This window comes from Amphibalanus amphitrite, unplaced genomic scaffold (assembly GCF_019059575.1).
Source record: "Amphibalanus amphitrite isolate SeventyFive unplaced genomic scaffold, NRLGWU_Aamphi_draft 000765F_arrow, whole genome shotgun sequence".
NCBI lineage: Eukaryota > Metazoa > Arthropoda > Thecostraca > Balanomorpha > Balanidae > Amphibalanus > Amphibalanus amphitrite.
In genome coordinates, this window is record NW_024882259.1 from 201,331 (window position 1) to 215,000 (window position 13,670).

Below are 13,670 nucleotides of genomic sequence, written 5' to 3' on the forward strand. Positions count from 1 at the left end.
CATTAAACATTCCCTTCACCACTCGATTAGGATGGGTAAAATACTAATAGATCACGAAGTAAAGAATTTGTTAATTTTACACAAATCTTTCCACAAAGCAACTAGCAGGATCAATTTATATATTTGCAACAGGAAAATGCTTGGACGACAACACTTTTCTGCTTTCATTTGCTTTGGTAATGACGTAATAGGTTTTGCTAGGACAACAGAAGTGCTTTTAGGCATAACCACAAAACGAGCATTTTGTCTGTCACCTGTGGATGATGTTTTGTGTGTGTGGATAAATGAATTAGGTTGAAAATTAAACGTTTTGTATCTATGTGGTGCTTTCTATGTTTGAAGTTCTCATCATTCTGAAAAGGCGCTACAATTTTGCATGCCAGTGTGCGGATCAATATCAGCCACTGCTTGATGTTGCCTACAAAACTTCGACCTCCTCCCAAGGCTACCTGGTGAATGGCCACTTCAACTTGAAGATTGACCACTAGTGCTGACTCTTGGTTGTGACTGAAGAAACATGTATCCAGCATATTCAGGAGAGAGAAGCTTCCTGGACAATGTGTCTTCTGATCGAGATGTCCCGATGTCTGCAAGTCTCGGTGCGCCTGGGTTGATAGTGCAGAGTTACGTGCATCTGCAGCCGTGGGCACCCGGTGGATATAATCATGTTGTTGGGCTGCCTCCTCCACCATATTATGAAAATACTGCCCATGGGTACCCTGGAAATGACGAATATTCTCACCATCTGCCAGAAAATCCACCAAATTTTACTTCTCTGCTTCAGACTGCCTATAATCCAGATTTTTTAGATAGTTATTCTTATAGAGGTGCACCAGCTAATGACCCACATACAGCAGGTATGTATTGCCAGCTCCTCAAACTCTGATGAGGGCTGTGCACTGCTTGGAACCATATTCATCTTGTTGCAAGTGTCTTTGATATTGCTAAAAAGAAGTTATTTGCTTGACATGTTAAATCTAAGCCATTTTCATTTGTTTTTGTTAATACTCTGAAAATGATCAATTAATTTGTTTTGTCCTTATGAATAAGTTAACCCTGTATTCTTGCAGTATCTAATAACAACAAAAAACTTTTTAAGCAAAGAGCAATAGCATGAAACTAAGCATTCAGCATAACCATGTAATCATGGTATCTATATTAGTATACCAATGTATTGCAAGTTACTGATAGAACCTATTTTCAACCGTATAGCTGCTTTGTTTTTCACTACTAGGCATTTTCATAGTTTGAAGATTGATGTGAGTGTTTGAAAAATAATATTTGTGCATCTGGCTTCATAATCATGCAATTCTAATTTATCCTTAACTTGATGATTGGACTTTCTTTCTAGAATAGTTATGTTATACAGGATCTCTTTTTACAGTTTAGGAAAGTTGAAAGGGTGACTCTGGTCTGTGTTTGAACTCCAATATACCTATATGTGTCCTGTATTAATCTGCATGTCCCACTTTGTGTGCCTATCAGCAGGGCTGGTGGATATAGAGGACGATGAGATATTCGCCGGCGCCGGCCTGGGCCGCGGCAGCTCGCAGCGGCCCGGCGCCAGTGGCAGCTCGGAGCGCGTGCCACCGCCACCCCTGCGTCCGCGCGGCGTCCACAAGAGGAGCCGGTACGACAGTAGCGGTGAGCCGGGCCGCGTTCGGCCGCCGCCGCCGCCGCTGCTCGCGCCGCCCGGTCACATCAAGACTGAACGGACGGCGGAGGCCGCCGGGATCGGCCGGCCGGCCGCTCCGCCGCCGCCGCCTCCGGCACCGGCCGAGCCCCAGCCAGGTCAGTGGACAGGGCGCCAGCCCTACCCCAGTGCTCGCCGCAGGACAGGAAACGGCCGGCCGCCGGACTGAGGGCGACTGGTTTATCCTGCTCCGATGGTACCGGTGATAAGCGGTATCGCGCGGGAATAGCGCGGCGCCGTATCGCCGGCGAGGATCGGCGAGACGTACACCCAGTCTTAGAGACTTGTTACACACCCAGGCGGCAGTTTCCCCGGAGCTAACAAAACGGGCTAAAGTACACCGGCGCACTGCGTGCGTGAGCCTGCGTTACCTTGGTTCATTGATAATAGACTCGGACATACCTTACTTCCGTCATCCGTGAGCGACGGTTGCAGAACTTCTTATGCGAATGAAAAAGTCGCCTTAATTGCGACGAAAAATAAGCTGGAGGATTTGGCGGTAAAACAATTATATATTTGTCACTTTCAATGGTAGTAAAAATGATACTTGACGCTCCATTTAGCCAACAATGTGTCTATGCCGACTCCTCCCCTCCCCTGCCATACTTCCCTTCGCAATTGCGCAGTGTCGGCCTCGCGTGTCTACCGTGCCAGGGGCTCACCAATCCGATCCGTCGCGTGCTAAATCTTTCGTCTTTGTCACCGTCCATTGTTCGTCTCAAAGTCTTTTCGGTGCCATTTTGTCCCTTGCTCAAACATGGCTAGGCACTAGGAAGTCATGAGAAAAATCAATGCATGCTGTGAGCTGCTGGCGTCTGGGCATAACTTCGACAAGAACCTGCGCATAACATCAGCCCGTGATATTGTCAACAGCCGCAAGTACTTTGACACTGAACTGGACGCTGGACGTTAGTTGACACTACTATGTGAGATTTGGAGGACCCCTGCACTCCCTGAGCTCCCCCTGTCTGCTCTGCAGGTCCGTCGGGCACGGCCGGGCCCTCGGCCTCGGCCAGGGACGACGCTCCGCTGGCGCCCGAGCTGCAGCTCGACTGGTGCTCGGACGAGTCGGATGACTCGGCTGATGACGACTGTCAGATCGAGTGTGTCCGCCCGCCGGCCAGGGTAAGTGAGGTGGTTGATTGTCTTCTATGGTGTGCTGGGCTTTGGCCAGAAGGTAGAGATGGGTGATGTTTAGATTTTTTTGCCAGCTGCGTCTTAATCCTCGATAACAGGTTTAGCCTCCTACTGTCGAACAGCGTTGATTTGACGGTGTTTTGTGTTTGTTAAATGTGGCGTCATTGACTCTGATAAATGATCAAGTCCAGACGCCCGTGAATTTAGAATCATCGTCATATTCAATGCAGTCAGGTCCCGCATACACATTACGTGGCACCAAACGACGACACTGTCGTATGACCGCCTAGATATCTGACGTATGACCGTCCAGTCCTATGACCGCCCTCTACTGCGTCCACCGTCAGAGTGCGCCCGTGGAGGTGGTCGATCTGACCACGGAGGTGGAACCCATGGAGGTCGGCGGCGCGGGAGCGGCCCCGCCGGCGCCGGCGCCGCCGCCCGCTCGGCCCTCCTGCAAGCGCGCTGCCGCTGCCGCTGCCGAGACGGAGCCTCCAGTCGGAGTCGGAGCCGCTGCCGCCGCTGCTCCTGCCCACACTCCTGCGGCCGATCAGGCTCCCGCTGCCCCTGCTCCTGGCTCCGCTGCTCCAGCCGCCCCTGTAGCTGCGGCTCCCGCTGCCGCCCCTGCCGCTCCTGTCGCTGCCGCCGCCCCTGCGGCCGCCGCGGCTGCTGCAGCTGCTGCCGCTGCCGTCATGGCAGGGGAAGAGCGCAGGTGAGTGTAGAATCGGGCTGGAGTGTCAATGAAGCAAGTCTTTCTCGAATCCCTGATCATATTCGTAAAAAATATATACGAAATTTGATAGACCTTGTGGTGAGGCTGGATATTGGGTGGTTTATTCGTCATGGTGTAGTATCAAGTGGTGATCAGTGGGAGGAACCATGCGGTCCACCGTCTCCTGACGCCCCTTGTCCGTCCCCCAGAGGCACCTCTGCGCGCACGGAGCCGGTGGTGGTGCGCCGCGGCTGGCCGTGGCCGGTGCGCCAGCAGGGACAGCCGGCCGCCGAGCCCGGCGCTGCAGCCTACTCCCGGCCGCCGCCGGCCGCCCACGGGGGCCATGGCGCCGCGGCGGCCGCCAGCCGGCCGCCGCCGGCGCATGCCAGCCGGCCGCCGCGCCGCTGGCATGGCTGCGGACACGCCGGCGCGACGCAGCGGTGTCGGCAGCCGCCTCTGGTGGCCAACAACCCGCCGTGCCCGGCGCACCGCGGGCCCACAGGTCAGTTGGCTATCGGTCGGGCCTGCAGGTCAGTTGGTTGGTTCCGCAGGTCAGCCAGGCACTGGTCGATGCAGCTAGACTGGGAGGGAGATACTGGCTGTCAGTGTTGGCACAATCGGGGGCTGAGGTCGTAAGGTTGAGGTGCCCTCGCGGTCGTGTGTTGTTGCTGTCTCTACCTCTGTGTGTTGTGTTGTATATCTATGTGTATCGCAGGAACCTCCCTGGTGACCCCTGCCTGCCCCAGGCTGCCGCTCTGCTGTACAATGCCCCCTTATGACCTCTGTGGTAACCTGACCTCTCTCTGCGTCCCGCAGTCGGTCGCGGCACGCCGGCCGACCAGTACCAGCTGTTCACCCCGGCGGCCTCTCCGTACCCCCATCTGTACTACCGGACCCACCTCCCGGCCTCGCCGCCTCCGCCGCCGCCGCCGCCGCCCCCGCCCGTCCTGGAGCCCAGTTCAGTCAACCCGCGCCACTACCGACTGTGGCACCAGCAGCAGAGGATGACTGAGGCGCTGCGCGCTCATATGGACCTGCACACCAGGTACGGTCGACGACGCGCGAAGCGGGAGAGGTGGTTGGTGGTATGGATGATTCCAGAAAGTTTAGCGATCTGAGAGGCTCGAACTAACGCTTGGGAGACCGCATTGGCGTTGGTGTATTTGTGTATCACAGATGTATCAGTTGCTTGTGTGGTTTGTGAGATTCTCCACCTGTGTAATCCCAGTGTCTCCTCGCTGTCAGTGTGTTTGTGTAAGTACGTCCTCTGACCGTCTGACCGTCTCTACCCTGCCCTCAGGTCCCGCGGTCGGGCCACCGCCAGCAGCGGCGGACTGGCCGCCGGCCCGGAGTCGGAGGCGGCCGGTGCCTCTGCGCGCCGCGCCCCGCCGCCGCCCGCCTGTCCGTACGCGGCTCCCGTGGTACACTCGCACGCCCACTCGGCTCCCATGCTGTACCGCTGGCCGCCGGCCGAGCCGGAGCAGGAGCCGGCGGCGGCCGGCGGCTCCCGCCTGCCGGAGCCGGGAGCCGGCGCGGAGCCGGGCCCGCCGCCGAGCTGCAGTGGCCCGCCGCCGCCGCCGCCGCCGCCCCACCCGGTGTCCGGTCACCTGCCGCCCATGCCGGCCACGCCGCCCGGTCTGCCGGCCTACCCGGCCTACGTGCTGCCCACCTACATCAGGTGAGAGAGCGGACAGACCTGTGTGGGTGGTCCCCATGCCGCCCGACCTACCCGGCTTATGTGCTGCCCACCTACATCAGGTGAGGGAGAGCGAACAGACCCCGTGTGGGTGGTGGGCTCCCCATATCGGCCGGCCTACCCGGCCTACCCGGCCTATGTGCTGCCCACCTACATCAGGTGAGAGAGCGAGCCTACTTAACGTGTCGTCGCCTACAGAATCAAAATTAACCGAGATTTTAACGCAAAATTGCATTTAAGAATTCGGTTTTAGTTACCCTCCGTGTCCCGTAACTTGACTGTTGAGTTTTGAGGGAAGGCTACGGTATCTATGGGCTTACTAATTGTAAGCGATTATTCACGCCCTCATGTACACTCCAAGTGTCACATTTAGTGATCCTCTGTGTCCCGTCCATGCCGTCGGGATGCGTAAACATTGAACAAGCTTCACACTTCCCTTGAAGTAAAAGTGCACGGAAGCCCATTATTGGCCATAACATGTGATCGGGTTTTGGTATCACTTACTATACAAACGGTGGCAATCCCAGCATTTCACGCCCTTCACCATATCATTCTGGAACAAATTGCCAATTTGTTCCGGTAGGGGAATTTTAGGAGTAGTACTCTGCCGGACTACTCTAGTGCATCCCCCACTCGTGTGCCAGACTGGGCTAGCTGCCAACTGGTGCCAAGGTTATTTTCCAGTGGTCTGGAGGCGTTCTTTCGCTGGTCTGAAGTGGTCTACCGCTCAGATATTTGTGACTACTGAACGCGTAACGAGGGGGACGGAGATGAGGCAGTATTCTGTATTCCTTTCTCGGTGAGAGTAGTGTAGTCAAACGTCCCCATCAGAAAGCAGGGCCTTAGTCTACATGCATATGATTGGATGGAAAATGGTCCGCATTGGGTAGCTGTATCTCTGCTCCCTCCTCTACTTCCGTTTTTTTTATGCACCAGGCCCACACGTCATCATACATCCTCGTTTAAGTGTGCCGTGAACCCCCGATTCACAGAGCCTGTCTCCGGACGAACGGAACATGTTAAAGGGAGCTCGTTTGGTGTGAAGGCTTGCTGACGTGCCACAGACTGAATAGTGAATAATGTTTTCATAATGTTAAAGCTGTGCATTAAACTTCCAATACGGTCAAGTTCAAGAGTACCCACCGCAGACCCTAGTGGGGCCTTGCCTCATTGAATTTCCATCCGTGCATGTCCTGTGAATCCCGGTCCGCACTCGTTTCACCTACTGACGGCTGTTGTCGTGGTGTTTGTATACATTAGTGGCCCAGGGTTTCGGCGGTCCTGACCTGTGCCCCTCTGAGGGACGTACGTCGGACTCTCCCGCGATGTACGGGCTGGTCAGGATATCCGTATGAAGGATACTATTAAAGGCACTTCACTCGCCGACAGTGCCAGTTGGTCGCGGCTCTGGGTGGTAAGAACATCAGTAGAGAAGGAGGCGTCAGAAGTGTCTCCGATACTGCAATGTGACATCAAGCCTGTGCAAGTGTTGTACCAGCTGTAGGGTCTGTGATTGCGGTGGCACCATTAGCTGTTGCCTGTGACTGACTGATCCCGCTCTGCCCCCAGCGCCGACTCGGGTCTGCACAGCGCCTTCAGTCCGTATCCCCCGGTCCCGATGGGTTTCCACGGCCTACACATCTCCATCTCGCCCCTGCCGGCCGGCCAGCTGCTGCAGCGGCCCACGCTCTCGGCGACCAACATCGACGACCACTACCTCTACCTCATGTCGCAGCTGGAGTCGGCGCGTCACGGCGGAGCGCAGCGCGGTGCCACGCGCACCCAGATCGAGCGCAACACACTGCCGCACAGATACAAGGTGGGTGACGCGAGGGGACGATATGGGAGGGGTGTTGGGGGGAGGGAGCTATGCAAAGGGAGCCTTACGGGAGTGGTGCAGTAAAGAATAAAGATGCAGTGGAGGGGGAGGGGAGGGAGCCGTAGGAACACACTGGACTGGTGAGATTGTTAGTGCTATGCCAAAGTAAGCCTGTCATGTAGGGGCGTGGACAAACTGAAATATTGGCTCACATTAGTTGTGCGGCAGCAAAAGGGATGGGGTATTTTACTTTTAAACGGACCTTTCTGTTGGTGTGGTAGGTTTTCCGCTGTGAAAAGCTGCTTGTGTTGTTCTTCAATTTTGGATGGATTCTACAGTCCATTGTACAGTCCAGCTGTAGTGTCCTTTTACCGGAGTTATGGTTGTATTGGGAGCTTCACCATACCCTGGGACTCCTCCGTCACCTTCTGGCACTTTGTCGCGTTCTGAGACTCGTCTGACGTCCGCTGTGTCCCGTGTGCGTTTTTCGTCAGCTGCAGAAGTCCCGGGCGGAGACGGCCGATGTCGAGAAATGCACCATCTGTCTTTCCGAGTTCGAGGATGAGGAATGCGTCAGGTATGAAGGACTTTTCCAATATCTTTTTGTTACGTGTCAATAAACTGTCTGTCAAATGCGTTCACACCCATTGATTGCTTCTGAACCGATCCAAGGCCTGCTTACAAAAATGCATCACATCGAAAAAAGAACATCCGCATGTTCTATTCAGCATATTCATTCTGAAGAAACCCTGACCGTAAAATAGGTAGCTCCCCCGTTTTCTAACCGGCGTGATGACCGTCCAGCAGAGCTCAGTTATCCCCTCTGACCGACACCCCTCCCACCGTCCACAGGCGTCTGCCCTGTATGCACCTGTACCACATCGACTGCGTCGACCAGTGGCTGGCCACCAACAAGCGCTGCCCCATCTGCCGTGTCGACATCGAGGCCCACTCGAGCAAGGCGCACCTGGGTCTGTGAGAGCGCCGGGGTGGGACGGGTGACGGGACGGCGGTGGGATCTCTGCCGACGGGCGGCGGTGGGTGCTGGTGGTGGGTGAGGGAATGGGTAGTTGATTATGAAGGAGGGGTGTTCACTGGCCGTCGGTGGTCGCGCTGGGTCGAGCTGTTTATCGCTGGGAGAGCGGAGGGCCCGGGCGGCCTCGGTAGGGAGGGAGCGGTGGCTGGCTCGGAGCCCGCCGATCAGTCGAAGTGTCGGTGACGGCAGACGGTCGCTCGGCTTCTCCCGTGGTCTGCCTGATGGGGTGATGGCGAGGCGGGACGGACTGGGCCGGGGACCGCGGACGGGCGCTCTGTGCATCACCTATAGCCTGGTCTGCCGGTGATGCAGCGAGGGGTGAGCTTACCCCCCGCGCCGAGCCGGGCGCGCCAGCGGCGGCTGCGGACGCTGCTCGATCCACGCTCTCTCTGCTTCCCCTCAGCTCTCCGCCACGGCGGATTCGGGCCGGCGAGCTGCTGACATGCATTTGAGCGCTACCGCCGTGTCCCCACTAGGCCTACCATGTTATGGCTTGTATTTTTGTGTAATTATATATTAATACGCCTTTAGCGCCTCTCGTATATCTGATCTGAGAATGCTTATTTGATCTGAAATAATGTGTGAATCAGGTGGTTATCGATTAGTTAACTGGCGGCGCCATTTTATGCTTGACTGTGAACATGCATTTATAATGTTAGGTGTCCTATACGACACCTATAGAGCCCGCTGCGCTTCCACGGCTCTGCACCGCTCCGTAAAGCTCTGTTCACTCGGCGCCAGGGTGTATGTTATCCCGTTGAGGTGTGTGTATATCACCCCTATTCGGTCTGGCACTGTGTATAGGGGCACATATCGGGCCCTGCCCAGCTAACGGTCCGATGAACAGGCGTACGCCGATCACTGTATCCGTGGTCCCGGCGTGGTCCGACCGCGACGGGGGACCTAATGGTCCGTGCGGTCTACGGTCCGTCGGTCTCGCTGTCTGCGCGCCCGCCTAGGATTGGTCCAGGCGGCAGGGCGGTAGGAAGCCGAGCGGGCTGTAAATCTCCCAAATCCCCGCCCACCGGCCAGGATGGGTCGTGTTTATGCATGGGCGATTGTTTGTGTGTTTGTGTGTGCTGTGTGCGCTTATCGGTCGTCTTAACAGAGAATGTATGTAGTATTGTGCGGCCGACGGAGGCGCCGCATGGCTCCAATACAATAAACAGCACCTGGTTAAACCGAATCGGAGACGGGCTTTGTGCCAGTGGCACCCGAGTGGCGAAGTGGAGGGAAGAAGGCTCGACTTCTCATAAGTAACAGCTGGTCGGGACTTGTTAGAGGTGAAGGCGATTTCAGGGGTTTGTCCATTCTTTTCAACCTGTGTCCACTTGGCTCATCGCTTCTTAGCCCGTGTCTGCCAACCCCGTCGAGCGGTGGGATTTATTTTGTTTGTAAATGTTAAACATCGCGGGACCTCTCTTTCCAATATTTTAACCTTCTCACCCGTCACAAACGTGGAATGCTTCCCAAACTTTGCAGCGTCCGGTAAAATACTAACCAGTTAGCTCACACCGTTACCTTTGAAAGGACCAGTGCTATATACCGTGGACCAGTGCAGTGGTGAGACTCACGGGCGGCGTGGTTGGCTCGGTTTCACCCGACCAGGTCCGCCGGGAACCTGTCTGCATTCGAACCGGGCACCGTTACCTTTGTGCAGCGCCAACACAGGGAATACCTGTCATTGACTCGGGGGTGGAGGGTCCGGGGAGGAGGTGAAGGGTCGGTGGTAGCCTGTCTGGCGCCTGTGGGTGAACTCTGCACTGTCATCGGTCGGCCTGGGCGTGGCCGTCGGTCCGCGGGCGGCTCCCAGCTCCCGACTCCCCGGTGTAAGAGACGGCAGCGGAGCCGGCCTTGGAGCCGCCGCCGCCCGGCCAGGCTGTCACGGCCTTCGGTGGGTTAGTTCCGGGATCGGCCGCCGCGGCGCCACCGTCGCCGTGCCGGACGGAGCCGGGGTCCGGTCCGGTTCGGCGGTCACTGGTGCGCGAGCCGTCAGAAGCGGTGGGTGTCGGCCGGCCGACCCGGCTGCGAGCGACACGTGCCGCTCACCTGACCTGACCTGACCTGACCTGGGTCACCGGCTGGTCCGCTGCCCGCCCAGACTGGACCTCTGGACAAGTCGAAGCTCGGAGAGTGTGACCAGGCAGAGCGCGAGACGCGAGACAGAGCAGTGTGCGCCGGTCAGCGCGGGGCCACAGTGAGGGTGCCAGACGGCGTGTGCAGCTCGCTGGCAGGACCGTGAACAGTGCCAAGTGAATCTTGTCGGTCCCAAACCCAGCTGGCCTGAACCAAGGACTACCACTCGCCGGGCAAGTCTCACCACCTACCCGCGCGCGTGTTGATTTCCTTGACTCCGGGTCACAGTCCGACCTTGGCTGGGCGGCGCGGCGCGCGCGGAAGTGTGGGGTACCTGAGCGGGTTCCCAGCCGGGTCAGGGGGCGGGTCGCGCGGAGCCTCAGCCATGGCTCTCCGCCAGGGCCGCCGAGAGGATGTGGAGCGCGCCGCCTACTACGTGTGGTTTCTGGGCGCGGAGGAGAGCCGCGGCCTGCGCGGCCGCCAGTACGTGGCGCCCGTGGTGGCCGAGCTCGTGCGCAAAGAGCGCCACGTGGAGCCGTGCAAGGTGACACTGCAGGTCAGCGGCAAGGGCATGAAGATCGTACAGCACGCGGCGCGCGGCCGCGCCGGCCACGTCAAACACTTTGTGCCCGACCACGCGGTGACGTGCGCGGTGCGCGAGCCGGCGCCGGACGATGACATCGTGAGCTGCATCCTGCTGGTGTTCAACCCGGTCACCAAGTGTCCGGTGCACGTGCACACGTACCGCTGCGACACGCCCGAGACGGCGCAGATGCTGGAGGCGCAGCTGCAGACGCTGGCCGGCAGACCGGAGAACAAGGCGCGCATCCAGCAGATCGAGGCGCGGCTGGTGGAGCGCGGGCTGCTGGCGGCCCCTCCGCCGCCGCAGCAGCAGCCGGGGGGCTCAGTCAGGCAGAAGTCGAGCCGGTCCGGCTCCGGGCGTCACGAGCCGGGCTCCAAGGCGGGCTACCAGGAGGACTCGAGCGGGATCGGCTCGGACGACACGGCCAGCCCCGACCACCGCGAGCGAACCTCGTCAGGTGAGAGACACCGTCAGTTTCGACTGCCTCTGGTTTTGTAAGAGAAATTGGTGTTCAGTTTAGATTCTCCCTCCCCTCCCCCATCCACATAAAGACAATGACATAGTCAGAACAGCCATAACTACCTTTAGTTAGATAAAAGGCACAGTCGACGTTTACGGGCACCGGGCGTTAGAATTTAGAGTATTGATCGCTCTTGGTGACGTTTTGAATTCACACGCAATCAAGCTGCGGGGAGTGGAACAGGGAGTGGGACAGATGATCCCACAAAGAGCATAGTCATAGCCATAGCCATAGCCTGAATGACCTGTACCGCTAGTCTGCTGCTCTCAATCTCTGGCGGCTTCGGCTCTCGACGAAAGGCTTCGGCTTGGGTCATAGGTAGCCGCTCGAAGCACGTGTCATTAGGACGTGGCATGCATTCGTAATCGACATGGGAGACGTGAGTTGGGTTTGGCAGTCGACCTTCGACCGATGGAACTTCCGCGTTGTTTCCCAGTGGTGTCCACGCGTTATTTATGGCGACAGTGATACGGACAAGGCGCAGCTAACTTATCGCCACTTTCCCCCGTCCGTTTACCCTTCAGTGAGCTGCGAAGGCATGGGAAAATTACCCTATTAATTATGTGGTGAGCTCACTCAGTGGAAAATGATAGAGTGGAGATGCGCGCCTCGGTGTTACCAAGACGGTGGTATCGATGCTTTAAACACTTATTTTCAGCCGCAAGCTGTTAATCAGATGTTATATCCAGGCGATCACGTAGCGAACTACACGCCAAGTCATGGAAACTGCAATGGAGCATGTAGCGGTACCTCAAAATCCTGGAGACTGCTAAGTGCGTATGACAGAAACACCAAGTCTTGGAGACTGCGATAGTGCATGTAGCAGTACCACCAAATATGGGCGCAAAATGACCTCGTAATCGGCGCGCCCCTAACCCCCAACAAACAAACAAACAAACAGTATCACCAAATCTTGGAGTCTGGAGACAACGATAGTACTTACATTTAACAGTGCCACCAAATCTTGGAGACTGCAATAGTGCACAAACCAGTAGCACAAGAGCTTGGAGACTGCGATAGAGCATATAACAGTAGCCCCAAAGCGTGGAGACTGCAATAATGCACAAGGCAGTAGGCAACTATAACGAAGGAGACTGCGACAGTGCATGTAGCAGTACCACCAAATCTTGAAGACTGCAATAGTGCATAATTCAGTACCACCAAACCTTGGAGACTGCGACAGTGCGTATAGCAGTATCACGAAGTTCTGGAGACTGCGCTAGTGCATGTCTAAGCATCATCAAATATCGGAGACTGTAATGGTGCATCTAACAGTATCACCAAAACTTGGAGAATGCTATAGTGCATGTAATAGTAACACCAGATCCTGTAGTCCACGGTATTGTAAGCTTGCATAAAGTTCCATGAAACCTTGAAGATTGTGACGTATATGGAAGTAATATAAGTTATTCAAGACTGCAGTCTGTAAAAGTGCACACTACGCAGTGAGTACCTACTGGGCACCAGACATGAGACAGAAGCAGCACATCGCAATAATACCAGGTACCAAGACTCAACTGCGTTACTGAACATTATAATATCTTATTTTATCGAGAGTGCAACACCTGCCAAGTGCCAACCCCTGGTCATCTCTACCCGTCCGCCATCTCCCGTCCCCATCGCCCATCGCCCTCCCACCGCCTACCCATCATCTCCCACCTCCCATCGCCCGTGAACACCCGATCGTCTCCCACACTGTGGGCCGCTACCAGGGGACCATCCATCAGCCGCGGAGACAGCCGCGGCGTATCGACTCCACTGTCTGTCGACACCACCTGACACGCCAGACACGGAACGACACGAAACGACACGTAACGACACGCCGTTTACGGTCGTGAGACAAATTATCGACCCTGGAGTCAGACACATGCGGTGCTTTCTGGCGACGCCAGATGGAAACGACGGATAAACCCGGTATCTGCCTTAGCCATTCTCTATTCCGCTTGTCTCCTTCGCAGTCACCACCTCTGTCTCTGTCTTGTCGTCCGTCTAATTCGTATCCGTCTTCGTCTCCGGTACATCTCCGCCCCATCTCCGTCCCATCTCCGCACCGATCTCCGATTCCGTTTGTCTACTTTCAGCCTTCGCGTAGCCTCATATCTGAATAGCCTTCAACCAAAACCAGATATCGGCCAAGTATCGGCTATCACAGAACGTATCATATCCGGATACGATAATTATCGTATCCGGACTCCAACCGGGTCGAGCCTGGGCTGAGCGATAGCCGATAATGCTGCGATTTCTTCCGCCGCAGTAATGCGGTGAAACTCGGAACTGCTCAGTCTCCACTCGGCGCACCTGTCTGTATGTGTGTCTGTGTGTATGCTCGCCGTGCAGCCTAACTACAGTTACGTTCAACAGCACACCGGTCGGCCTGTCGAGTGAGTGATGACTGTCA

At 56.4% G+C, this 13,670-nt stretch overlaps 2 protein-coding genes across 4 annotated transcripts in view; both read left to right on the forward strand.

Annotated features, from left to right (window-relative positions):
- The first annotated feature begins 249 nt into the window (after positions 1–249).
- On the forward strand, positions 250–8,566 carry LOC122365830 (formin-like protein 20). Of its 3 annotated transcripts, none has more exons than XM_043337406.1 (10): positions 250–857; positions 1,486–1,791; positions 2,673–2,818; positions 3,178–3,542; positions 3,752–4,044; positions 4,359–4,587; positions 4,843–5,220; positions 6,808–7,057; positions 7,552–7,634; positions 7,910–8,566. In XM_043337406.1, exons 1-10 carry the CDS (start codon positions 518–520, stop codon positions 8,034–8,036), a joined length of 2,517 nt encoding a protein of 838 aa, XP_043193341.1. In that variant the 5' UTR covers positions 250–517; the 3' UTR covers positions 8,037–8,566. The 3 variants fall into 3 exon arrangements, with proteins under 3 accessions (XP_043193341.1, XP_043193343.1, XP_043193342.1); XM_043337408.1 differs by having other exon boundaries at positions 7,558–7,634; XM_043337407.1 differs by having other exon boundaries at positions 1,489–1,791.
- Positions 8,567–10,071: 1,505 nt separating this feature from the next.
- Positions 10,072–13,670, forward strand: part of LOC122365823 (zinc finger CCCH domain-containing protein 13-like) — a 36,358-nt gene continuing 32,759 nt past the window's right edge. The window contains exon 1 of the mRNA XM_043337395.1: positions 10,072–11,209. Within this exon, the coding sequence (XP_043193330.1) occupies positions 10,555–11,209 (655 nt within the window). The 5' untranslated portion in view covers positions 10,072–10,554. The remainder of the gene's footprint in view (positions 11,210–13,670) is intronic.

What these genes read in the sequence shown, in the direction of transcription:
- LOC122365830 (XM_043337406.1), top strand. Translation starts at nt 518, where the DNA reads ATGTATCCAGCATATTCAGGAGAGAGAAGCTTCCTGGACAATGTGTCT. An exon ending in ACCGGCCGAGCCCCAGCCAG is followed by an intron (nt 1,792 to 2,672) that starts GTCAGTGGACAG and finishes TCTGCTCTGCAG; the next exon opens with GTCCGTCGGGCACGGCCGGG. An exon ending in GTGCTGCCCACCTACATCAG is followed by an intron (nt 5,221 to 6,807) that starts GTGAGAGAGCGG and finishes CTCTGCCCCCAG; the next exon opens with CGCCGACTCGGGTCTGCACA.